This window comes from Dama dama, chromosome 22, assembly GCF_033118175.1.
Source record: "Dama dama isolate Ldn47 chromosome 22, ASM3311817v1, whole genome shotgun sequence".
NCBI classification, from domain to species: Eukaryota; Metazoa; Chordata; class Mammalia; order Artiodactyla; family Cervidae; genus Dama; species Dama dama.
This window is the reverse complement of record NC_083702.1, coordinates 15,580,061-15,604,229: the sequence shown is the minus strand read 5'-3', so window position 1 is coordinate 15,604,229 and position 24,169 is coordinate 15,580,061. Positions and strand designations below refer to the sequence as shown.

The following is a 24,169-nucleotide window of genomic DNA, read 5'->3' as shown; positions in this document are numbered from 1 at the left end:
GGGCATGGCCCCAAAATATTGTCTAGTTTTAGTTTCATGGTGCCTGGGAAAGCTGGTGGGTCAGGAATTATCTCTAGTTACCAAAGGCACAAGATGGATGGCTCGTTCAAGGTCACATACTGAGACACTGTCAGAACTGGGACGAGAACTTGGGTTCCCTCACTCTGATCCTGTCTCCGCTGCAATCCGGATACAGAGAACTAGGCATGGAGTCGGGCTGAGTCTTCACAGGCTGCTGCTTGCACGGTAGTTGCTGATGATTTATTAGCTTCTAACAAGGGACGTGTGACTGAACTGTGTTTCCCAGCAGAGGAGGATGCTGAAGGCCAATTCTCGGGTTCTTCGACTTCTGCCTGGGAAAATCCAGCACCCTTTCGGCTTTTTGGCCAACTCACCATCTTACTTAGAAGTTCAGAAAGAAAGGGGAATGTGATAACATTGTGAATCCTCAGGATAATGCGGACCTTTGAGTCGTGGGTCAATTTTGATTTTATTGCCCTTCTCTCTGGTTTTATAGAGAAACGCAAATGGGCTAGAACTGGCTTAGATTTCCTCCAGAGGAGGTTTGCCTCATAAAACTAAAAAAAAAGGAAGAATAGGATCATGCGTGTAATTGTTTTCCACGGTATTTTCATTGATCTTTCAGTCTCAGATTTACCCTTTATGTGGTATTTACCATTACCTTCGTGGCCAGTTTACAAAGCTTTAATTCCTTCCCCATTGTCCTCAATTGCAGTAGAGATTAGGAGATGAAAAAAATGATAAAGATCAGAAATGTTCTTAGAAGATAGAAAAATAAGAATAAAGATAATAATAATTCAGACATACTTCCATTCATCTGGTATTATCACTTTTTTCTTTGTAGAAAGTACGTTTTTCTGAATGCCTACTTTTGTAGAGCATTATACTGTATGCAGTGTGTATGTATTGATTTATTTATATTCCTGTCTTGTTCCACAAAATTTCAGAGGTAGCTTACAAGAAAAACAATAAAGCAGCATAATATAAATAAAAAAATAAGAACCAGGAAAAACACAAATTAAAATAGAATGTTGAAGCTAGGAAGAAAAAAAGTAGAATACAAATATTCAAACCATATGGCCCTCTAGTTTCTGCAGTTGGGTTGCAAATTTGACCTTGAACCTAAGTGAGAGGGGAATACATTCAGTGATATAGCACTTAAGGTCCTCAGCAACATCTTTTATATAGAAATTTTTCTAAAGTCTCTCATATAATTCCCTGCTTTCTAATACAGGTGATACAAATACAGAGTCTCTATAAAGGCATATGTAAATATATGTAGGATTCAGGATAGTCCTTGAGAACCTAAGTTTATTTATGTTTCCTCGAGGATTATCAAAGTGTTATTGGGGTTGTTTTGTCCCCACTATCTGTTTTTTTTTTAATTCTGGACTCAGGTAACCTCCCTCCTTGAGTTTTGCTCTTTCAAGGTTTGCCTTGCTCTTTGGGACATAGAAAAACCAGCTCATTAGGACTGGCGATGAAAAGAGAGGGAAAAGACATTGAGGGGGGTCTGGAAGATTCTGCTGTGGTTAGGGGCAGGACCTCGAGGGATGGGCTGCATGAGAGGCCTAGATAATGTTTCCTCCTGGGTTCTCTGTTGTGAGAGCTGAGATGACCAGATCAGAGGTCTCTGTACACAGAAGAATTTCTCCCTATAACCAAGGTATGGATTCCTCACACGTGTGTCATTGTATGTTTTGCAAAGCATTTTCACACTCTTTATCTCATTTGATCCTCTAAACTCCCATGCAGAATAGGTTCAATGGATAAACTACTTTCACAACAGAGAGATGAACTTCCAGCCCAAGGAGAGAGATCTGGAGACCAACTGAACCCCAAGTCTCTTGGCTCTTCTTCACTGATCTTGTAATTAATCAGTTAATAAATGGATGAAGTTATTGGGTAAGATTTTCCAGTGAAAGTGGAAGTTTAGGTTTTCCCACTGGACATCCATTCATTCAGCAAATATTTATTCATATGCTGCATATCATTCATGTTTGAGACCTAGGGACTAGAGTAGGGTATAGGTCAGAGACAGATCCTTGCCCCTACGGGGCTTACATTTGCGAGGAGTGAATAAGCCATGTGACTGTCTTGACAAGAGAGATGCCTGCAGGGAAAGCAAGTGATACAGAAGACATAAAGGGAGCCAGCCACTGCAGGGAATCAGGTTAGGGTCCCACCAGGAATGAACAACCCACTCAAATGAGCATCGTTCAAGGCAGGAGTATCAACAGAGAGACCATTTACAGAGGTATGAGCAGGGGGTTGGGGGTGCCAGGGCAGTGTGGTGTCCTAGATTCAGCAACAGGGGAGCTGTTACCATCTCTGGGCTCGTGAGACAGGAGAGGGGTTCCTGGTGGTGAGAGGGACAGAACTGGGCCAAGGACGGGAGCGGGTGACTGTAAGGGGAAGAGGCTCCTCCCTCCCTCTGACCTCCCAGACCCAGGAGAAACCAGTGGATCTTGGGAGCCCACTGATGTCAGAGAGAGAAGGGGAGAGGGTGCCTTTTTAAAGGAGACAGAGGCAGGAGAGGCTGGGGAAGCACCAGTTCCAGCTGTGGGACCAACAAACTGCGAGACTTTGGTCAAGTCACGTTCCTTCACTTTGCCTGTTTCTCCCCTTTTGAACCCAAGGAGGGACCCCTCCATGTTTTTGAAGTTTCTTTCAAGCGCTGATATTCCCTAGGTTTTAATTGGAAGGAGCAACATGGTCTTCTTTCTGCGGGAGCCAATCAGGTCCGGAGAGGGACCGACTTTCCTCCAGGCGCACAAACTGTGTTTTTAACCTGCTCCCCAGGTGCCTCTTAGGGACTCTACAGGTAGACAGGATGAGTGCCCCATGAGCTTCCACAGGCTTCCTACCCTGCCACTGTCCAGGAGTGGGGAGAGTGGCCCACACGCTCACCTTCTGGGGATCTGACTCTAGCTTCTGTGAATGAAGACCCTAGCTTCAAATGAAGCCCAGTCTTCTCTGTGAATGGCTTAATCTTTCTTGTAATTTTTTCTCACAGTTGCTACGTGGGCATTCAGTGTTCAGTCCCTTTCAGGGTCTTAGCCGACAGTACCATCTCTTGGGTTTTCTCTCTTCTTTTCTTTTTTCTTTTTTTTTTTATTTTTCAGTGAAAGGAGGGGCAGAGGGTAAAACTAAGCAGAAGAGAGGGGAGCTGACCTTGAAAAAGGGATGGGCATTTGGTGACGGTCTAACATTTTGCCTGCCGTGCTGCAGTCCATGGGGTCACAAAGAGTCAGATGCGCCTTAGCGACTGAACAACCGCTCCTGTAACTTCCCAAGACGACTCACTCCTTGTGTCTTTGTCACTTGGGGAGTGAGGGATGGGGGATGATGCACCCACCACAGCTAGAGCCTGGGTGTGCCTGTGAGTCTGGGTTCCTCAGGGTGCTGGTTGACTGTGACGTTGTTGTTGTTGGCTGTGAGCCATCACAAACTTAGCTCAGCCCGATGCGGTGCCACCTAATCCACATAGCATAAGATCAGTGTTCAGGGTCAAGGCCGTGCAAGTTCAGCCCATCCTGGAATGCCTTTCAAGTGCACATTACCATGGAAAGAAGTCCACACCTCCTTGACCAACACCTTTTCTGTTCCTTCATATGGAAACCGTTGCCTTTTCACAGACAGAAAATAGCAGCTTGATGGAGCTATGTATTCATAGACATATCGGTGTCAGAGCATTTAAACAAATGTATGCTTTGGGCATCTCCCCTCCCTGCTCGGGAGACGATGTCTCAATTATTTTGACTGAAGCCAGGCTGTGTTGTGTGCTGTAAACATCTGGTTTATCATTCATCCAGCTGAGCTGGTTTATATTTTGTTAGAAGAAAAGGCTTGGGATTAAAGGCATTTAAGTAATTAAGCACACGTCAAGACAATTTGGTGATGGGTAAATATAGTCTCCGTTAAATGCACCGTCTGGGGGGCTCTGGTTTAGATTTATGTCCGGCTGGAATACAGGGATGAAAGCAGAAGGCCGGGGGAACGGGCCTGGTTCTGGGGGGCAAGGAATCAAAACCAAATGAGTTTTCAGAACCTGAGCACCGTCCCTCAGAGTACCTGTCCTGATGCTTGGCCTGGAGGGGACAGAGTTGGGGGGCAGAGGACCCCCTGTCACCCGGTGGCACTGGTAGATTTCATGAGATCCTCACTTTGGGAGGCAGACCATAGACTGAGCTTCCTGCCCAAGAAACCAGAGATGTCTTGGAAGCTAAATGCGAGAGCTCAGGTTTTATATTATGAGCGTGTTTTTGGGTATCAGCCCCAGGGTTTGAGTCCCCCCTACTCTGGTCCTTGATCCTGACCCTGTGGATGCAGAGGGGTGGTGTTGCTGGGCTTGGCTGGGTCAGCAGAGCTGGGGCCTGTCCTGGACAGAGAGAAAACGTGAGCCTTTTCCCTGGGGATTATGGTTCTAAGTAACAGGTAAGAAGAATCTGGTGACTTGAAGGGACTTTGGGGATCAGTGAAAAGGTCCTTGGTGGGCCATGCTTTGTGTGAGCTGAGGTGCCACTTCTCTTTGGGGAGAGAGGGAATGGAAAATGTCCCTCCTTCTGCCTGGGCCCCCCTTGTGGGAGTAAGAGGGCAGAAGAGGGGGTCTCTCTCCCCCTGGGTCCCAAGCAGGGAGGAAGGCCTTCGGATGTCATCCTAAAGAAGAAAGCTTTGCTGTTTCTGGCCAGATGGGTGATGTACGATGGAACCAATTAGCTGAAAAGAAAGGGAAAAATTCAGAATTTCAATTTTCAAAGGAGAGACTTTTTTTTAAAAAATAAAACATTTGATTATTTTCTTCTTTCAGACTGATTTCCATGGTTGTTTGGGGGTAGATTCTTGGTGTCTGAAGTCTGTGGTTGAGAGGCTGAAGCCGTGCTCATTTTTGGGTGAAATTGTGGATACATGGTTACTTTTCAACATGCCTCGTCCCCTCCTCATCCCTCCTCCTTTCACTCCCATCCCCTCCCTCCGCCCAGCAGCCGCTGACAGGAGGGCCCGTAGGTTACCATCTGAGAAAGGGGAGACCCACAGCAGCCAGGCACAGACCTCATCTGTTACAGCGTTGTGGAGCTCTGGTTTGATAACCTGAATTGTCTTGGCTCCAAGGAAAGAACACTAGATCTGGGCTTCCTCTCTTAGGAAGCAGACTAGTTAACCAGGGTTTAAGATCCCTTCATCAGCTGCTGCTGCTGTTTACTTGCTTAGTTGTGTCTGACTCTTTGTGACCCCGTGGACTGCAGCTCGCCAGGCTCCTCTGCCCATGGGATTCTCCAGGTAAGAGTAGTGGAGTGGGTTGCCATTTCATCCTTCAGGGGATCTTCCTGATCCAGGGATGGTACCCAAGTCTCCTGCTTGGTAGGCAGATCCTTTAGCATGGAGGTTGCTGAAGAACGTTGGAGTAGCGGGAAGGTAGACGCCTGTGATAAATGAGAGGAGATACTGAGATCACTCCCGCCACAGGACTGCTTCCTCTTCCGGGTAACAACCATGACCCCTTCTGTGTTCCCCATAGTGAGGTGGGAACTGCAGGAGACTCCAGTGAGGGGGTTGTGCTCCGGGGCCTCGGGTACCTCGCAGACCTTTAGGGGCTACCAAAGAAGGAGAATGAGAACCCATTCCATTATTCTTGCCTGAGAAATCCCAGGGACAGAGGAGCCTGGCGGGCTACAGTCCATGGGGTAGCAGAGTTGGACACGGCTTAGCGACTAAACAACAAAGAAGCAGTGAACAACATTCTAGAAGTGAACCTGGCATTCAGCACCAAGGAGCTTTATTTTCCTTGAGTGGTAGGGTGCATAGTTTTAGACCTCTGACGGTTTGAGGTCTTTTCTGAGGCTCTGGCTGCAGGACCCAGGAGTTCAGGTCTTCAGTCCAGTGCTCTCAGACCCTGGGCTATTGTGCTGAGCAAAGCCTTGAATTAGCAGGAGAGTTCCACACCTGCTGAAAGCTTCCATGCTGTTCTGGTATTGTCTGCAGGGTATATGCTGCTGCCATGGCAACCAAAGGGTAGGCGTGGCTGCGAGGATTGAGTGGCCAGTGCCTAGGTTTGCAGCCTGGCTGGAGCCCAGCCGGCCTGTGATACTTCAGCCTCTATCCATGTTGACAGCTCCTCTGTCGCTTTGAACCACCCCCCGCCCCCTCCCGACTTGGGAGCCCTCCCCTTGATGACTGTAGGGTGGCTTCCTATGGCTATGGTTACGGCTCTTGAACTGATTAATGATCCTCCGAGGGAAATTGTAGTCTCCAGAGGAAGACAGATCTGTAGCTCATTCAGACTCTGGACACCCCTCCCCCACCCACAATCCCTTTACCCACCCTCCAGCAGCCCACCACCCCCTACTGGTGTTTCTGATGTTTTCTATGCATGCCAAGGAGGAAACGTAAAATCAGGAAAGGACTGGTCCTTGGGTGATGCTTCAGCACTGAAATCCCAGCTCTCAATGCACTGAAAGAGTGGCCACTCCTGCTGGGTGCCCCTGCAGCCTCTGCTCCCACGTGGGCCCTGGCTGGACTCTGGAATCTGAGCAGCGTGGTTGGGGCAAGAGGAGGCTGGTGGAGGGAGGAGTATTGTTTGAGAGCCTCTGAGGCTCCGAGCATGTGGTGGGGCACCGAGTGGGCCCAGGAGGTGGAAAACTATGAATTTTAATGAGTCACTGTTATGGAACTTCGCCACCCAACCTTGTCCTCTCTCCAGAGTGGTGCAAATGCAGATGACTTTACATCTGGACATCATACATAGTTCCCTCCAGAACTGATTCCCTCCTCATCACTCTGCTGTCTACAACCTCTCTGGAAAGAATGGTTCAGGGCAGAAAGCATGTTTGAGACCAGGGAAACCATCATGTACCAGAGAGCCTCCCCCGCCAGCTGCCTCCCCACCAAATGTACATCCCACATGGCAGAGTCCTTGAGCTGTCGAGATATAATCCCTCCCATCTGGGAGCCAGCGACCCGGGGGCAGCCTGTCCCGAGTCACAGAGCTTATGGGGCTCTTTATAGTCTCTGAATCCCACCATGAATGAAGTGAGGGGATGGTAGAAGAGCACCTTGAAGTTATAGAGATGGGACCACTCCTTCAGGTAACATCTGTTTAGTAGGGTCTGCTGTGTGCCCAGTACTGTAGAATACAGTCAGGATTTTAAAGAAATGGATCCCTTGTTATGTGGTTTCCCAACTTTGTGGCCCTTTTTCACTGGAAAAGGCTTCCCTGGTGGCTCAGTTGGTAAAGTGTCTGTCTGCATGCAGGAGACGCGGGCTCCGTCTCTGGGTTGGGAAGATCTCCTGGAGAAGGAAATGGCAACCCACTCCAGTATTCTTGCCTGAAAGTCCCATGGACAGAGGAGCCTGATGGGTTACAGTCCATGGGGTTGCAAAGAGTCGGACACGACTGAGCAACTTCATTTTGCACTGGAAAAGATTATCGAGAGCACCCAGAGCATTTTCATCTAGGTGGGTTGTATTGATCAGTATCTATTGTATTAGGAGTTAAAACTGAGAAGAGTTTAAAACATAAGGATACATAAGCCCCGTTCCGTGAGCAGTCAGGGTTGACATCATCACAGATCATAAAACTCCGTTGTAGACTCCTGAGAGACTAGGAGTGGAAAAGCAAATCTTAGTGCTATTATGAAAATCATTCAAGGGACTTCCCAGGTGGTTCAGTGGTTAAGGCTCAGCCTTACAATGCAGGGGACTCCTGTCCAATCCCAGATCAGGGAACTAAGATCCTATGTGCTGAGGGGCAACTAAGCTTGCATGCCGCAGCAACTACTGAGCTCTCGGGTCTCAACAAGAGAGTCTGTGTGCAGTGACTGAGGCTCAGCACAACCAAATAAATAAGTATTTAAAAATAATAGTCCTCACCTTATGGAGCCCCTCTGAGAGGGTCATGGGGACAGACCACACTCTGAGATCTAATGGTACAGTCAGGTCAGTCACGGGCAGTAATAGGTGCTGTCCTGCAAAGGAACAGGGAGGGAGCCAGAAATGAGTTCAGGCAAAATGCGGTGGGATGCACTGATGCATACTTATGTTGGTTATAATAACAGTGATCCATCCACATGGTCATTCCTTTGCTGACACTGAACACAGATATTCTCCTGCACTGCTATGGTTGCTGAGCAGGAGAAGGAGGAGGTCGTGGAGGTGGTTTGGGGGCTGCAGGGATCCAAGTGTGTGAGGACAGGACGGACATGACATTTGAGAGAGCCTACCCGGTAAGACTCTTGAGAGTCCCTTGCACTGCAGGGAGATCAAAGAGTCAATCCTAAAGGAAATCAACCCTGAATATTCATTGGAATGACTGATGCCAAAGCTCCAATACTTTGGCCTCTTGATGGAAAGAGCCGACTCATTGGAAAAGACCCTGATGCTGGGAAAGATTGAAGGCAAAAGGAGAAAGGGGAGATAGAGGATGAGATGGTTGGATGGCAGCACTGACGTAATGGACATGAACTTGAGCAAACTCCGGAAGATAGTGAAGGACAGGGAAGCCTGGTGTGCTGCAGTCCATGGGGTCACAAAGAGTTGGACACAACTTAGTGACTGAACGACAACACAATGCCTGATATTTAATCATGACCTTGCATTTGGGAAATGAAAAAATTATTGTTTTAATACTAAGAGTAAAGTGTGGAAGAAACTTCTTGCCTGGGAGAATCCGGAAGCGGGGGCTGGTTCTCAACTGAGAGGTGGATTTGGGTGCATTATTATTTATCAGAAGACCAAGGTCAAGGTGAGAAACCGTGCCCTACAGTGACCATTTTCATCTTTCTTCTTCTGCAGGTATTAACTCTCTGATAGCAAATAATGTCTATGAGGCTGCCTACCCATTGCACGACGTGAGTACCACCTCCACCAGTCAAAAGGTGGAGCCCTGCAGGCAACACAACAATGAATATACAGGCAGGAGGGGGGAACCATGGCATTGAACCACCTCGGCTGGTTCCCGATCACGTGTGAAAGACAGTAACCCCCAGCTTGATATTTGCCAGTTGTCTCAAACTGTCTCAAGAAAAGTACATGTTTTTGTCTGAGCCTCCTCTACACTCCCTGCCTTGATTTTGGGGAAAGTGTGAGAAGCTGGTTACAGTGTCGAGAGAGATGGGGAAGGTGGATGCAGGGAGGCAAGTCCCAGACTGTGATGATACACAGCCTGGACCGTTAGGCCCTCGCATGACTGAGAGTGATATGTGATATTATGTATGTAATATTATATATGATAGTTATATGATAGTGTTATATGATATATATTATATGCGATATTTTTTATGTGATAGTTTTATTTAGATGTAAAACTCCTCATCCTCTATAGGAACGTGTATTAAGTGTCAGTTTCAGGTCTTTTTTTCTATCTTGACTTTTTTTTTTAATTTAAATTTTTACTTTTTTTTTTAACACCGAAAGCATTTTGTATTGGGGTATAGCCAATTAACAGTGTTGTGGTAATTTTAGGTGAGTAGCGAAGGGACTCAGCCATACATATACATGGATCCATTCTCCCCCAAACCCCCTTCCCATCCAGGCTGGCACATAATAGAGCAGAGTTCCATGTGTTATACCCTAGGTGCTTGTCGGTTATCCATTTTAAATGTAGCAATGTGTCCGTGACCTTCCGAAAGTCCCTAACTGTCCCTTCCCTCTGGCAACCACAAGTTCGTTCTCTAAGTCTGTGAGTGTCTTGCTGTTTTGTAAGTGAGTGCATACATATCATTTTTAGATTCCATATATAAGGGATGTCATACGATATTTTCCCTTCTCTGTCTGACTTACTTCACTTAGGATGACAATCTCTAAGCCCATCCATGTTGCTGCAGATGGCATTATTTCATTCTTTTTAATGGCTGAGTAATATTCCATTGTGTATATATACCACATCTCTCTCTTTACATTTTTGGAGGAGGTCTCTCAAAATTCCTTCTACTGTTGTGTGGTTAAGAAAACAGAGAAACTAATTATGGCTTTCCTTGGCTGGGAGTAATGTTATAAACATCCCATAACACGATGCAGTGATATTCTTCAAGATGACTCACAAGGACCTTAACTGGCCCATGAGCTCAGTGCCCCCCTGACTGCCCTGTCCACCCTGTCGGTCACTTTAGCATCTGCCGCATGGTGGTACCAAATGAGACCCCTGGGGCGGGTACCCTGAGTGCCTGATGAGATTTCCCAGGTGACCTTTTCTCCTCAACATCATCCTTGCCGTGGGCACACGTGAGACGAGGTTCTGCCGGGTATAGACGGGGTGCAAGGGAGGTTTCCTGGACATGCTAGCCTGATTCCAGGGTGGACTCTGCTGTTGCATTTGCTGTGATCAGGTGCACGAGGCCCCGAGGCCTGTGAGGGGAGATACCCCCTGTAAGAGAAGGCTCGTAGGACATACAACAGGTGCTGGTGACCAAGGAAGCAGACCGGTGTTTCCTTCCAGGTCATGCCCTTGACCTTCCTTAAATGGGACTGAAAGAAGGGGATGGTGTTAGAAAATTTAAAAGGGAACCGTCTTTCTGTTTTTGATCATTCTCTCTGTTTTCTCCTCCCACAGGGTGAATATGACAGTCCAGGGGACGACATGAATGACAGAAAGGTGAGCCGACCTGATGCAGCGCCCAGGGCTTTGGGTTCGGGGGCTGCATGTGTGGGTGGGGCTGTGTAGACACATCCTGGGTGTTCTACTTACTGCTTATCTATATCCAGCCGTTTTTCCACAGCCCCAGGCTTTGAAAATTTGAGGGCCATTTTTGGTCACTTACATGACTGTGTATTGGGGTACGGCTGGCCTTCCTTGCTTGGTGGACCAGCGATGCCAACCATCCTGAAATATCCCCAACAGTGGCACACAAAGGCAGTGTGCCCACCCCTGGTGACAAGAGAGCTTCAGCTGAGAAGCACTGAGCATCCAGGCCCCTTAATTCAGGGAGTCTCCAACCTCTGGGATCTAATGCCTGGTGATCTGAGGTGGAGCTGGTGTAATAATAATAGAAACAAAAGTGAAAGGGTTAGTCACTCAGTCCTCTCTGACTCTTTGCAACCCTATGGACTGTTGCCCACCAGGCTCCTCTGTCCATGGGATTCTCCAGGCAAGAATAACTGGAGTGGGTAGCCATTCCCTTCTTCAGGGGATCTTCCCAACCCAGGGAATGAACCTGCATCTCCTGCATTGCAGGCTGATTCTTTACTGTCTGAGCCACCAATAGAAATAAGGTACACAATGAATGTCATGTGCTTGAATCATCCCGAAACCACCTCCAGCCCAACCCTGGTCTGTGGAAAAATTGTCTTCCACGAGACCAGTCCCTGGTGCCAGAAAGGTTGGAGACCGCTGCCTTAATTTATAGATGGGGAAACCGAGGCACAGGATGATGGTACACCTTGTCCATGATAACACTGTCATGATCAACCGAGAGGAGCTAAAACCCCTGGGACCTCAAATTGCATGTTCCTGCTAAACATATACCAATATCTATGCCCTTGTGGCTTGTTTGGGGAGGGACATCTTTAAGTTATTATTCTTATTCTCTAAGCAGACAGGTGGGGTACAGCAACCCCCAAATTATAGTTGAGAAACCAACTGTGTGTTCCAGGCAGCTGGGAATGAGAGGTTATATTTAGGGAAGGGAAAAGGGGATAGCTCTGTCCCCAGCTGTCCATGTAGATCCCATTTCTTCTGTGTGCTGGTACCCTGGGAGCCTGAGTACCACCCTGTACTCCAGGGATGATGCTCTCAGCATCACCCAGCCTCTTCAGCAGAGCTGTCCATCCGACCGCCCCTCTCATGCCATTCTCCAGCCAGGTTCCCAGGCTTAAGTGACTCTGGTGAGTAGAGGAGGGTGGGCGAGGGTGGGCGTGATGAGGGGTAGACCCTCCCTGTCCCCACTCTGCTGTCTGGAAAACCATTCATCCCCCAAGTTGCTTTTGAGCAGCCTTCTTTTTATCCTGCCTATTAGTCCCTGTTATGAAGTGTTAAGTATTAAAAACATAAAAAGGTCTTTTCCAGAAATACGGCTGTGATTGCTTACACATGTCCCCCTTTCTGCCTGCTCAGGGAATCTGCTGTAGTTTTTCGATGTTTTAACCTCATCTGTTTTCTATCTGATGCTCATAGTCTTGGGGTTTAATTTCCTGAAAAGTCCCGGATCAGATTTAAAGGCAAGGAGAAGCCTTTCTCCCCACATCTCACCTCGCTGGTCTCGGCCATTTTCTGCCCTCCTATTTTTTCCTTTCATGTTCCTCCCCTTTAAAGGGTGATCACCACCCCACTGCCCACCTAAGAGACCTCTTGCTGGGTGGGTGATGACCCCCAGCCCGTCAAGGTAGGGCGTTTTACAGGAACATTCCAGAGACCAGGAACACACAGAACTCCTGGGAGAAATCAGCCAGTCCCCTATTATCCTCATAGAGGCAGAGAGAAGTGATGTGTAGGCTATCAAAAATCTGTGTGCCTTTGTCTGGGATGATATTACATTATTGTTAACAGTAAAATCCCATAACAGAAAGTTGTCCCCCAGGAATTGTTTTACTTAAGGCCGTGCACATCCCAGCCGGGGGAGTGGATGGAACCTGGCAGGCAGGGACAGACCTCCAGGGCAGATCTGCATCTCAGTGGATAATTTCCAAACCTGATGTCAAGCAATGCTCAGTGAGGATGGACAAGTGTCTTTGGAAGACAAAGAGCCCATTTCTTTTCTTTTTTTTCAAAATAATTTATTTATTTGCCTGTGGGTTGGGTCTTCGTTGTTGTACAGGCTTTTCTCTGGCTGCAGCGAGCGGGTGCTACTCTCTGGTTGGGGTGTGCAGGCTTCTCGTTGCTGTGAGTCTCTTGTGGAGCTCTCGAGCATTTGGGCTTCAGTAGTTGCAGCTCGCAGGCTCAGCTGCCCCGTGACATGTGGGATCGTCCTGGATCAGTGTCCCCTGCGTTGGCAGGTGGATTTTTCACCACTGAGCCACCAGAGAGGCCCCAAGGACCCCATTTCTTGTGACTTTTCCTCAGGTTCACCAGCTAGTCCTGGCCTCCTTCTTTTCCTCTGCCTGGGTCATGGTTAGGGAAATAAAATTTGCTGTGATGGGAGGTAAGAGGAGTTGTGAATGAGACTGAAAGCTTTTTTCCTGTCCATTTGGATTGGGAAATGGATACTCAGCAAGGCCAGGAGACCGATTCCCATGTCGATTAATTCATTGATCCCTGACCTTTTTTGGCACCAGGGACCAGTTTTCGTGGAAGACAGTTTTTCCACGGGTCAGGCGAGGATATGGTTTCAGGATGATTTAAGCACATCACATTTTTTTGTGCACTTTGTTATTGCTCAATTGCTAAGTCGTGTCTGACTCTTTGCCACCCCGTGGACTGCAGCACGGCAGGCTTCCCTGTCCTCCACTATCTCCTGGAGTTTGCTCAAGTTCATGTCCGTTGAGTCGGTGATGCTATCTAACCATCTCATCCTCTGTTACCCTCTCCTTTTGCTTTCAATCTTTCCCAGCATCAGGGTCTTTTCCAATGAGTTGGCTCTTTCTATCAGGTGGTCAAATTATTATTATTAAGTCAGCTCCACCTCAGATCCTCAGGCATTAGGTCCTAAAGGCTGGGGACCTCTGCATTAAATGATTGTTCTGTTAGGACTGACCCTGGCATTCAAATCCCAGCCGGTTCTGCAGCCGGTGGACATGACCTCTTGTGTGTGGCAGGGGGACCTCTCACTGCAGGGCTGGCTTTGTTCCTGGAGCCTCAGAGGTATCTTGAAAGAAAGATGAGAGATCACTCCTCTTGGGGACCATCCTGCTGCTACCCAGGGTTCGCCTCCTCTCTTCCCTGAGATTTGTAGCTGTTCCAGTGATCTGCCTCTTAGGTGGAGAGCTGTCTCTCCCAACCCCCACCCCCCGCTGCCTAGGGCAACCTGCAGTCTCTATGACTCAGCCCCTCTTGGAGGGTGATTCGTGAGAGGTTCCCTCCCTCTGGGGACCAGGGGATTCCCACCTTTCGAGAAAGCAGGGCTGCGGGGTCCGCAGCCACCTCAGTCCACATCTGCCAGACTCGCCTGCTTTTCTCAGGCATCCCAGAGAAGGGACTGTTACTGTCTTTTGAGGGCAGCTTGAGCCCCGCCAGCATCCCATGACTTCCCTGCCCACTTACAGGGAATCCCAGGCCCAACCTTAAAAGATGACTTCCTTTAACAGCTTTTACACCCTCGGTCCTAGATCTTCTAGCTTTTTCAGAGGATTGTCTTCTCTGGTGGATGGTTAAAAAGTGACCCACCAGAAGATTCGTGACGAGAGTCTGTCGTGCTTTCTGATGGGAAAGCTACTTTTCTTTTTGGTTTCTCTTGAGGTCTAGTTTTCCCATCTTGCATAATTCCCATTGAATTAATGGAGACATGACCTGCCAAAAACTCAAATAGCTCATGGCAGGATCCAGGGGTAGAATTCCATCCTGTCCCATTCTGGTCCTCCCGTCTCTTCAGTGCCTCTCAGCTGGCTGCAGCTAGCATCGCTGTGGCTGCCGCAGGTCCAGCTGAGGAGCTTGGGACCTTGGTGAGGGTCATGGGTCTCACGCATCCTGCCATCCTCTGGCCTTGAAGATGATTTTACCAGTTGGGCCCTTTATAGTCTCATGAAAAACATACTGACCCGCTCTCGGCTGTGACCCTCGGGGATCGACCTGGCCTCTGCGTGCTCTGATCCATCAGTGGGGTGGTCCCTGTGGCTTGTTTCTTCCTGCAGTAAGTTTTGGGGTCAGACCCATGTACATGGAATGACCTCTGGGGCCTCCAAAATAAGGCTCTGTCCCCCAAGAAGGAGCTTCAGACTCTCTGGCTCTGTTTGCAGGCTTGACCAGTTGGTGAAGAGGGCATGAGGTAACTAAGGGAGAGAGCAGATTTAGTAAGATCTAATAAGCTAGGAGCTAATTCGAAGGTCCTATGGCAAGTTACCGTGATTGTCCTCCTGAACTTGACTGACACATGCTTATCCCTGTGGGGCAGAGACTCTGGCCTGCCTCCCTGTACCCTGACTGCTGGTCTGTGCTGGGACCCTGTAACCAGGGCATGACCCACCTGGTTTGAAACTGTGTGTTCAAACATTTGTAAAGACAGCTAACAGTCTATAGCACCTGCCACCTAGCTCCCACGTCGCCTGCCCGGCGGCCCTATGAGCCTGCTGGGCAGAGCTGTGTGGGCATCCAAGCATCACTGTCACATCACCTCCCGGGTTTGAAGCTTGGAGCTCCAGCTCCAGCGGGATATGCCTGCTGATGTCCTCTGCTGTGTCTGTCTGGCCTGTCTCCAAGGAGTACAGGCAGCTCTCTTAGCTCAGCCTGCCCTGTATCCACCAGCGATGGATGCAGCCTTGAGAAAGGACTCCTGGAGATTTCGTCCAGCAGGTCTGGGAGTCAGTCCAGGGCAAGGCCTGGGAGCCTGGCTCTCAGTTTGGACCTGAGCCAAGTGGGCCACACTGGCTTCCTGGAGCATTTTCAGTTTTCTCCTTCAGGGCAGTGCAGACAGGTGTTCTTAGGTTTAAGGGCTGGACTTGGTGACTTGGAGAGGAATGTGCCCTGGAGGTCAGGGCCTCGGAGGGAGCACTGACGTCCCACCGCTCTCCCTGGCGGCCTTGCCCGTATCTCTTGACGCAACTGGCCTCCCTGTGGGCCCCCAGTGATGTCACTGTGACAGCCAGGTTCTGGTGAGGCCAGTGTTGGCACTGGGGAGAGGGAATAAAAACCCAGAGCAGTAGAACCACCAGGATGACAGGGAGGAAGAGATATAGTAATAACGGTGTGATCAGGCTTGGAGCCACCTGCCTGGAACACAGCCTCAGGCTTCATGGATTCAGATCTTCGCCTGCCCACCAGGCACCATGTCACCCACTTTGTGTTGGGGTATCCTTTCTGTAGAAAGCGGGACTCCAGGTGCAGCTTGCACCATCAGGGTCCATGCAATTTCTGGTTCTTTTCTGAAGTTGTTGGGGGACATTGTGACAATAAAAAGTCTATAGCTGCCGAGTAGGAATGGCAATTCTTATTTCAGTTTTGATATTGTGTCTTTGAAGACTTCCTTTAGGGCTCGTGTTCAGCCATCTACCCAGAATACCTGATAAGAGTCACTTCTCCTTGCTAGAATTGCATGAGTTCTGTGTGATATGTGAGAAGATGTGATGTGGAAGACTTGGAAACGTGAAACAGCATTATCTCCCAAGATTCTCCCCTTGCTCAGCCTGGCCTTCCTGTGAGGACATGTCGCATGCACTTTCCTCAAGGCCTTGGCACAGAAGGAGTGTTCTCCTAGCTGAAACATACCCCCATCTCCTAGGTCTCAACCCAAATGTCACCTCCTCAGAGAGCCCTTCTCTTGCTATCCTTTTTTACATTCCCTGGTGGCTCAGAGGGTAGAGCGTCTGCCTGCAATGCGGGAGACCTGGGTTGGATCCCTGGGTCGGGAAGACCCCCTGGAGAAGGAAATGGCAACCCACTCCAGTATTCTTGCCTGGAAAATGCCATGGATGGAGAAGCCTGGTAGGCTACAGTCCATGGGGTCGCAAAGAGTCAGACATGACTGAGTGACTTCACTTTATCAATAATTACTTTGTTTTAAAATTAATTTTGATCTGAGTAGAGTTGATTTACAATGTTATGTTAGTTTCAGGTCTACAGCAAAGTGAATCAGTTATATATATACATATGGCCACTCTTTTTTAGATTCTTTTCCCATCTAGGTCATTACAGAGTATTGAGTGGAGTTCCCAGTACTATACGTGTGTGCGTGTGTGTATGCGTGCTAAGTTGCTTCTATCATGTCCAACTCTTTGTGACCTCATGGACTGTAGCCTGACAGGTTCCTCTATCCATGGGATTCTCTAGGCAAGAATACTGGAGTGGGTTGCCATGCCCTCCTCCAGGGGATCTTCCCGACCCAGGGATCCAATCCGCATCATTTATGTCTTCTGCATTGGCAGGCAGGTTCTTTACCACTAGTGCCACCATGCCTTGGCAGGTGTCTAATTTTAACTTGCTAAGCTGGATACAAAAGGTGACTAGTTGCCCACATCACCTCTAACCTGATTCCCTGTTTTTCTTGTTTAGCTGCTGTATCAAGAATGGGCGCGCTATGGGGTGTTTTATAAGTTTCAACCCATTGACCTCATCAGGTAAGATGTGGGAGGGGACCCTCGGGAGGACCTGAAAGATCTCTGCTGACCTTCTTGGCCTTTGGAGGTCTATTGGCCAAGCAGAGGGCTATTCTAGACTGTGACCTCCCCCCCACTGCTCTGTGTCTTACGGGTGGGGAACCAGCTCCTGGGCGAGGGAGGGCAGTGGTGGCCGTGGGGCAGCAGATAATATAGACAGATGTCCTGTGACTTGCATCTTTGGGTCATCAGCACTGTGGTCTCCCCCTTTCTGCTCTTGGGGGAGAAGGGTGTGTAGAGTTCTTTTATTACCATCCCTCCAATTTGCCTCAAGAAGGATCTGGGTGCAGCAGATCCTTGAGTCATGCCCCAGAAGCCACAGTGCCGAACAAGAGGAGGGGAGACCTGACAAATCATATAAAGAATAAACCGACTGGTGTGAGAGGATATGTGGACTTTTTATGGCTTATGCAGAATGATTGGAAGGGAAGAGAGTCTGGATCCTAAATCCCACCTTTTTAATGCTGCCCCCAAAGTGCTGCCCAGTTGCCTTGGGAATTTATGAGGTTTGTTACAGAACAGAAGTGACAAGCTTTCTGAAAGAACTTTCTAGAATTCGATAGGTCTGACTAGCATCAAATGGTTGAGGGCTGTTAGAACCCCACGTCTTTCTCAGGTGGAGTGTTAGGGGGTCACCCTGTGCAATGGGGGAGCCCTGAGCTGAGACTCCGGAGGCGAGGGTCTTGTCCATGCCCAGCCACTAGGGGGCGCTTGTTTCTCTGGGCAAGTCACAGCCCTTCTTCGGTCTTTGGCATCCTGTTGTTCAGTCGCTCAGTCGTGCCTGACTCTTTGCCACCCCGTGGACTGCAGCATGCCGGGCTTCCCTGTCCTTCACCATCTCCCAGAGCGAGAGACACTGAGATAATGAGACATTGGGACAATGAGTTTGAGACATTGCTCAAACTCATGTCCATTGAGTTGGTGATGACATCCAACCATCCCATCCTCTGTCGTCCCCTTCTCTTCCTGCCTTCACTCTTTCCCAACATCAGGGTCTTTTCCAATGAGTCGGCTCTTTGCATCAGGTGGCCAAAGTATTAGAGCTTCAGCTGCAGCCTCGGTCCTTCCATTGAATATTCAGGGCATCCTGGTGTCCCCAAACTGGGAGGCTGAGCCAAGGGCTTTGTGGGGAAATTCGGTCCAGCACGCTCATTTGGAAATGATGGGGACCCTCAGCGCCTGACATAGAGGACTCGCTGCCCCTCCGTCACCCGTGGCTCATTCTCATGAGCTAATTCATCAGCCAGCAAACTCGGAGAGTGTTCCTGGCTGCTCGCCCCAGGCTGAGACCTCGAGAGGGGCGGCCGCCAGAAGGATTGGATCCAGTGGGAGCAATTCCAGCTCCTTCTTGGAAGAAGACAGCAGGCTGGGAGTCAGAGTTTGGGCAGGCCCACCTCCCACGCAGAGAGGGGACGGCCCTCCCGGGGAACTGGGAGCTCAGTTGGATGTCTCTTGACAGCAGGTGTTTGTTCCAGCTGAAGGCTGTTAGCCGAGGCACTGGGGTTGGGGAGCCGGGCCACGGATGCGGGTGACCGCGGCCCCTCACCCAGCGCCTCCCGTCCCCTGGCTGCTTTTGTGAGGCGCGGCCACCTAGATTGTTCTCCGGGCCGCTTCCTCCATGCCTGGCAGCCTTTGATCTTCCTCTCGGCCTCTCCAGTGGCCACCCACACTGTCGCCTGTTTTCTCCAACTCGTTTTTTAAAAATATGATTCCAGAAAATAAAAATTCTCCCTACCGGAGAGCCTCGTCTTTTCTCTGGAAACTTCAGGTAACCAGCTGCCAGCTAAGTGGGTGATGGCATTTCTAGGGTGCACCCCATTTTGGCCACCAAAGAGGCCTCACCTGCAGGGGAAGTGTGACCTTTGCTGCAAAGCCCTGCTCTGGGGTCTGGCAGTTTCCAAGGATGCACAGCCCGAAGCTATGGGTCCTAGTGTCCATTTTGGGTTCCAGTGTCCATTGTGGGTCCCAGTGTCCACTTCAGATCAGAGTTTCTACAACATGTCACAGTGTCCACTTGCTGCTCAGATCTGGGAGCCTGGGGGCTCTTGCAACCCCTGCAGGATGCCAGCAGCTTGGATATGCCTAGAGCCTGGAGCATCTCTCAGATACTGGCTGGAGGGGAGGGAATGGTAATGTGTGTGGTGGGGGGTGGGAGTGGGGGATTGTTGTCCACTCAGTGGGGTAAGGAATTTGCTCTGCTTGAGAGAGAAGAGGTGACCATGGAGAAAGAAGAGGAGAGAGAGAGAGAGAGAAGAGGTGAAGGGGAGACAGGGAAGGGACAGAGGCCTTGAGGGTACAGGTAGGTCTTGGAGACAGGGACACCATGAGCATGCATCTTGGGGGCTCATGGAGAGGAAACTGGGGTGGAGGGCGTGGGAACAGCTCCCGCACTCTGCCGGCTCCACCCAAACTCCTGTGTCCACGTCACCTCCTTCCTCCTCCCCATCGTCTTCCTTCTCCCACGTCCTAGTCTCCGGTCTGACACCAGCTCCTGTGAGTGTGTCTTCAGCACCATTTCTCTCTTTTTCTACTTGTTCTTCATCCTTCTTGCCTCCACCTCTGGAGACCTAGTGGTCTGCGGGATCCAGTCGGAGGCTGCCCAGACCCTGTGGTTCCATTGCAGCGGATGCCTGTGAACTGTGCCCCCTGCAGGCTTACATGGTAACTGCACCCATGTGTTCTGTGCTGAAGCAGGGGCATCCTGTCCAAGTTGGAGGTGACTCTTGCAAAGGCCGGCGGGGTCTTTCCTGCCTGTTCCCTCGGGCCCCTGGCCTCTCGTTGTCAACACTGAGCTCCATTCCTCCCCCTGTGCCTGTGGTTTGGGACATTCAAAAGCACAGGGCAGCTGAGAGCCCAGCGGGTCTGGGCGGTCTGTTTGCATGTAAAGCCCTGGGACCAGCTATCCTTCCCCATCTGCAGCCCTTCAAGCCTAAGCTGGAGATGTGGGGTTCGAAGCTCCTTTTCCAGGGGTGGAAAGTGGGCAGAGGGGAGACTAAACGCCCTTTCCTGCACCGTGAGCCCCTCCCTCCCGCTGCGGGCATCTGGGTCCAGCAGGCTGCATGGTGAGGATGCTAATGGGGGTCCCAGCCCAGCCAGACTCTGCACCCTGGGTCCTTCCTTTGTTCTGGAAACCTCAGGGCCTACAGGCCTGAGCAGAGTTTGTGTGTGTGTGTGTGTGTGTGTGTGTGTTAACATGTGTGTGCATGAGTATAAGTGTGTATGTACGCTCACATGTGCGCATGTGTATGTGTGTATGTGCACACACATGTGCACGTTCATGCATATTTATCGGTGCATGTGTATGGGTGTATATGTGCATGCACACAGGTGTGTGCGTGTGCGCGTGTACGTGTGTGCATGTATTTGTGTATGTGTATGTGCATGTATGTGTGTGTGTAAGTGCTGCTTGGGAAGTTCCCCAGGGAGGTATCCAGCAGGTATCCCCCACTCCCCCACAGTAGATTCTTCTGGGAACTCCCAGCCTGCGGCACTGGTGTCCAGGCAGAAACAAGGTTTGTGATGGAGCCAGTGGAGGAAATGCTGTCCCGGCTGGAGGGAGGTGGCTGTACTAGTCTCCTGGGGCTGTATGAGCATCCTCACAGGTAGAGGAGTAGATTTCTGCCTTCAGCACCCAAGGTTCACGCCCTGATGTCCCAGGATGGGAATGACCTTTATTCCTTGGGGTACCCAGGAACCTGGGCCTTGGAGGTGTGTACAGTGCTGATCCTATATTAGCCAGCACCCTGCCTTGCCTTTTCATGAAAATGAATATCCACTCGTGGGCTGCTTTTCTTAGCTGGGAGGTTTTGCTATGGATGAGACAAAACAATAGGCTTCAAACATCTGAGTTAGATTTAGCTACTAACAAGCTGATATACAAAACTGTATTTGAAAGCATCTGCTGCCAGTTATGGAGAAGGCAATGGCACCCCACTCCAGAGTTCTTGCCTGGAGAATCCCAGGGACGGGGGAGCTTGGTGGGCTGCCGTCTATGGGGTCACACAGAGTCGGACACGACTGAAGCGACTTAGCAGCAGCAGCAGCAGCTGCCAGTTAACTACAATGGCATGTGGAGGAGAGGGGACCAGAAGTCCACTCACCTCAGGGATGGTAGCTGATGACCTTGGGGGATGCACCAAGGGCATCGTATATAGGCAAAGTCCACTGTGCCAACTTGGGGCGACCGTCTGGGGAGGGGTGAATGGCTCTTCCTTGTTCCCTCCTTTTCTGGGGGGAGTAGCACCTATTCCTGTGGTGGGGCTGGAGCCCTCTTAGCAACATCCTGCTTCCTCAGTCCCTCTTCCTAAGACCTCAGTGACATCAGGAGCCTTTGGGTGGCCTCTGTGGACAGCAAGAGTGGCGCTGTGCCCCCACCTGTCTACCCATCTCTTCCGTCCCAGACTCTCAGCCCGCTCCAGCCCCGCCCGTGGAGAGCCCGTCTAGAACTGGCATCTCAGGAATTGGCTTTCCCTCCTCCTATTATAGGGGCTTCCCAAGGGGCGCTAGTGGTAGAGAACCCACCGGCCAATGCAGGAGCTGTAAGAGATGCAGGTTCAGTCCCTGGGTCAGGAAGATCCCCCAGAGGAAGGCACGGCAACCCACTCCAGGATTCTTGCCTGGAGAATCCCATGGACAGAGGAGCTTGGTTGGCTACAGTCCATGGGATTGCAAAGAGCTGGACACGACTGAAGTGTCTGAGCACGCACACACCTCCTGTTACAAGGCAGAGACCCTGATCCTCGCCAGAATTCCTCAGAACAGCCACTAGAAGGTTGATCCACCCCCCTCTGTCTCTGAGCCCCTCTTCCATCCTCCTAAAACCCACCCACATCCCCCCCAGGGGAGAGACAGAGGAAGCCACGTTCTTTCTCAGGAGGCTTCTCAGCAGGCCAGGCTCAGGGAGGACTGGCCACAACTGGTTTGGGGGAGGGACTGTAGAGGAAAGAAGAAAACGTTGCTCAACCCATGATGAATTATTTCCTGAGCCTGCTACCTCCTTCTTGATCTTCACTGGGATTCATACAGGCAGTTCAGCTCAATGCGATCAACATTTACTGATGCTCACAGTGAACAAGTCTGTGTGCCCTCAATGCAGGGAGGCAAGGCTAGGGATAGGGTGCAGTTTGTGTCCTTAAAGATCTAGCAGTCACGTAGGGAGCCAAACGTGTGCGAGGCAGGATGGAGTGAAGACTTTTAAGGACTGTCATGTAAGCATGAATGTGATTGGACGGGACAATGGTTGGAGAGTAGTTGCTACTAGCAGAGTAAGGGAAGACTTCCTGTAAGAGGTGGCACTTGAATTAGAAACATTGCTTTCTGAAGGCCTGAAGTTAAAGGGTTAAAAGTCTTGAATATGTCTTCATTGTCACCCTCGGCTGCCCCAAATATGGACTCGTTGAGCCTGGTATTGTCGGCCAGAAATCACAGTGCTGCCCAGAGCCAGGTCCTTCCTGACTGTCGATCGGGAATGATCAGGTCAAGAACTTGACTTGCAGACCTCACTCACCTGCCTGGATTCTATGCCAGGCCTGTCTCATGTCCTTGGCTCTGCCCCTATAAGTGAACAGAGCATCCAGGGTTAGAAGGAGATGAGGCTGGACCCAACAGAGGAAACCGAGGAGAGGTGATGTGTGAGGCCAGCTGCTTGTTTTCTGCAGGTCTCAGCCTTTGAAGACTGAGACTGAGCCAGCAAACACTTTGCAGGCTGAAAAGGGGTCATATTTCATGGGCCTGAAGAAGACTTTTCTTTTTCCTCTGAGGGTGTAGGAGCATGGTTGACAGAGAAGAGCAGGCAGTAGCTGGTCGCAGCAGAAACATGGATAATAATGTTCTGTGCTGTTGTATTCTGGTCCATTTTATAGACAGGGAGATAAGTCAGGCTGTTTATGAGATGCAGCTGGGAAAGAGGCCTGTCCCCCTTCTCCTTTCTCTCCCTCTTCCTCCTTCCCAGATGCCATGCTCCTCCAGTCGTGCACCCTCCAGAGGGGAGGGGTCAGCCTGGGGCTGCCAGTGGACCAGGAGTTGAATGAGGTGCCCCCAACTGCACCCTGAGGCCGTTCTGGTCCTGCGAGAGTGGCCTCCCGGCCTTCCCTAGCTGGTGGCTCCTGTTTTAGATCAAACTGAATCTTCCTTCCTGGAGTACCAGTACTTGGTGGCTCCCACTGCGCCAGGAGGCTGCATGAACTCCCCATGGCCTCTTAGGGTTGCATGGCCAGAGGTGGGTGGGGGTGAGCATCTGGTTCACTAGCTCCCTGCCTCCTTGACCCCCTCATGTCAGGTTCTGTTTCCTGAGGAGGAGAGAAGCTGGTATTTGCCTGAAAATATATGACAAGCTGTAGGATTCCTGTCTCCTTGGCCCCTGTGTGCAGTAAACTCTCATTTATCTGGAACCCCGGGACTAAACCATGACATCACAGTGGTGGGGAGCTTAGAGGTTGGCTGACCTTGGTGCCCGGACATGGGATAGGGGATGGAAGATTTCTACTCCCAGCATACTGATTGAGCAAATGCCCTGCATTATTTTTCTTATAGTAGGGAGTGCCTGGTCTTGGGGGCAGCGTATTTGTCTGTTCTAGCCATTCAAAATGGTCATGGAGCCAGAACTTTGTCAATTTCCCCCGTTTAAGTTCAGTTCTGCTCCCTGGAGCTCCATGGAAAGTGAGCTTCTTCCTGTTGGGTTCTGGTGGTTGTTATTGCTCAGTTGCTCAGTTGTGGCCGACTCTTTGCGACCCTGTGGACTGTAGTCCGCCAGGCTCCTCTGTCCATGGGATTTCCCAGGCAAGAATGTTAGAGTGGTTTGGCATTTCCTTCTCCAGGAGATCTTCCCCACCCAGGGATCGAACCCAAGTCTCCTGCTTTGCAGGTGGATTCTTTACCACTGAGCTACTAGGGCAGTCCTTCTGCTGAGCCTCATGTCCCTAATAATTCTCACGCCCTCTTTCCTGCAAGCAAAACACACCTGGCCCTGCTCCATGTC

General features: G+C 50.2%; 1 protein-coding gene across 1 annotated transcript in view; it reads left to right on the top strand.

Annotated features, from left to right (window-relative positions):
- The window catches only part of ANO2 (anoctamin 2), a 340,921-nt gene that overhangs the window by 104,896 nt on the left and 211,856 nt on the right, over nucleotides 1-24,169 (top strand). The window contains exons 8-10 of the mRNA XM_061124073.1: nucleotides 8,812-8,867; nucleotides 10,568-10,609; nucleotides 17,090-17,154. Of these exons, the coding sequence (XP_060980056.1) occupies nucleotides 8,812-8,867; nucleotides 10,568-10,609; nucleotides 17,090-17,154 (163 nt within the window). The remainder of the gene's footprint in view (nucleotides 1-8,811; nucleotides 8,868-10,567; nucleotides 10,610-17,089; nucleotides 17,155-24,169) is intronic.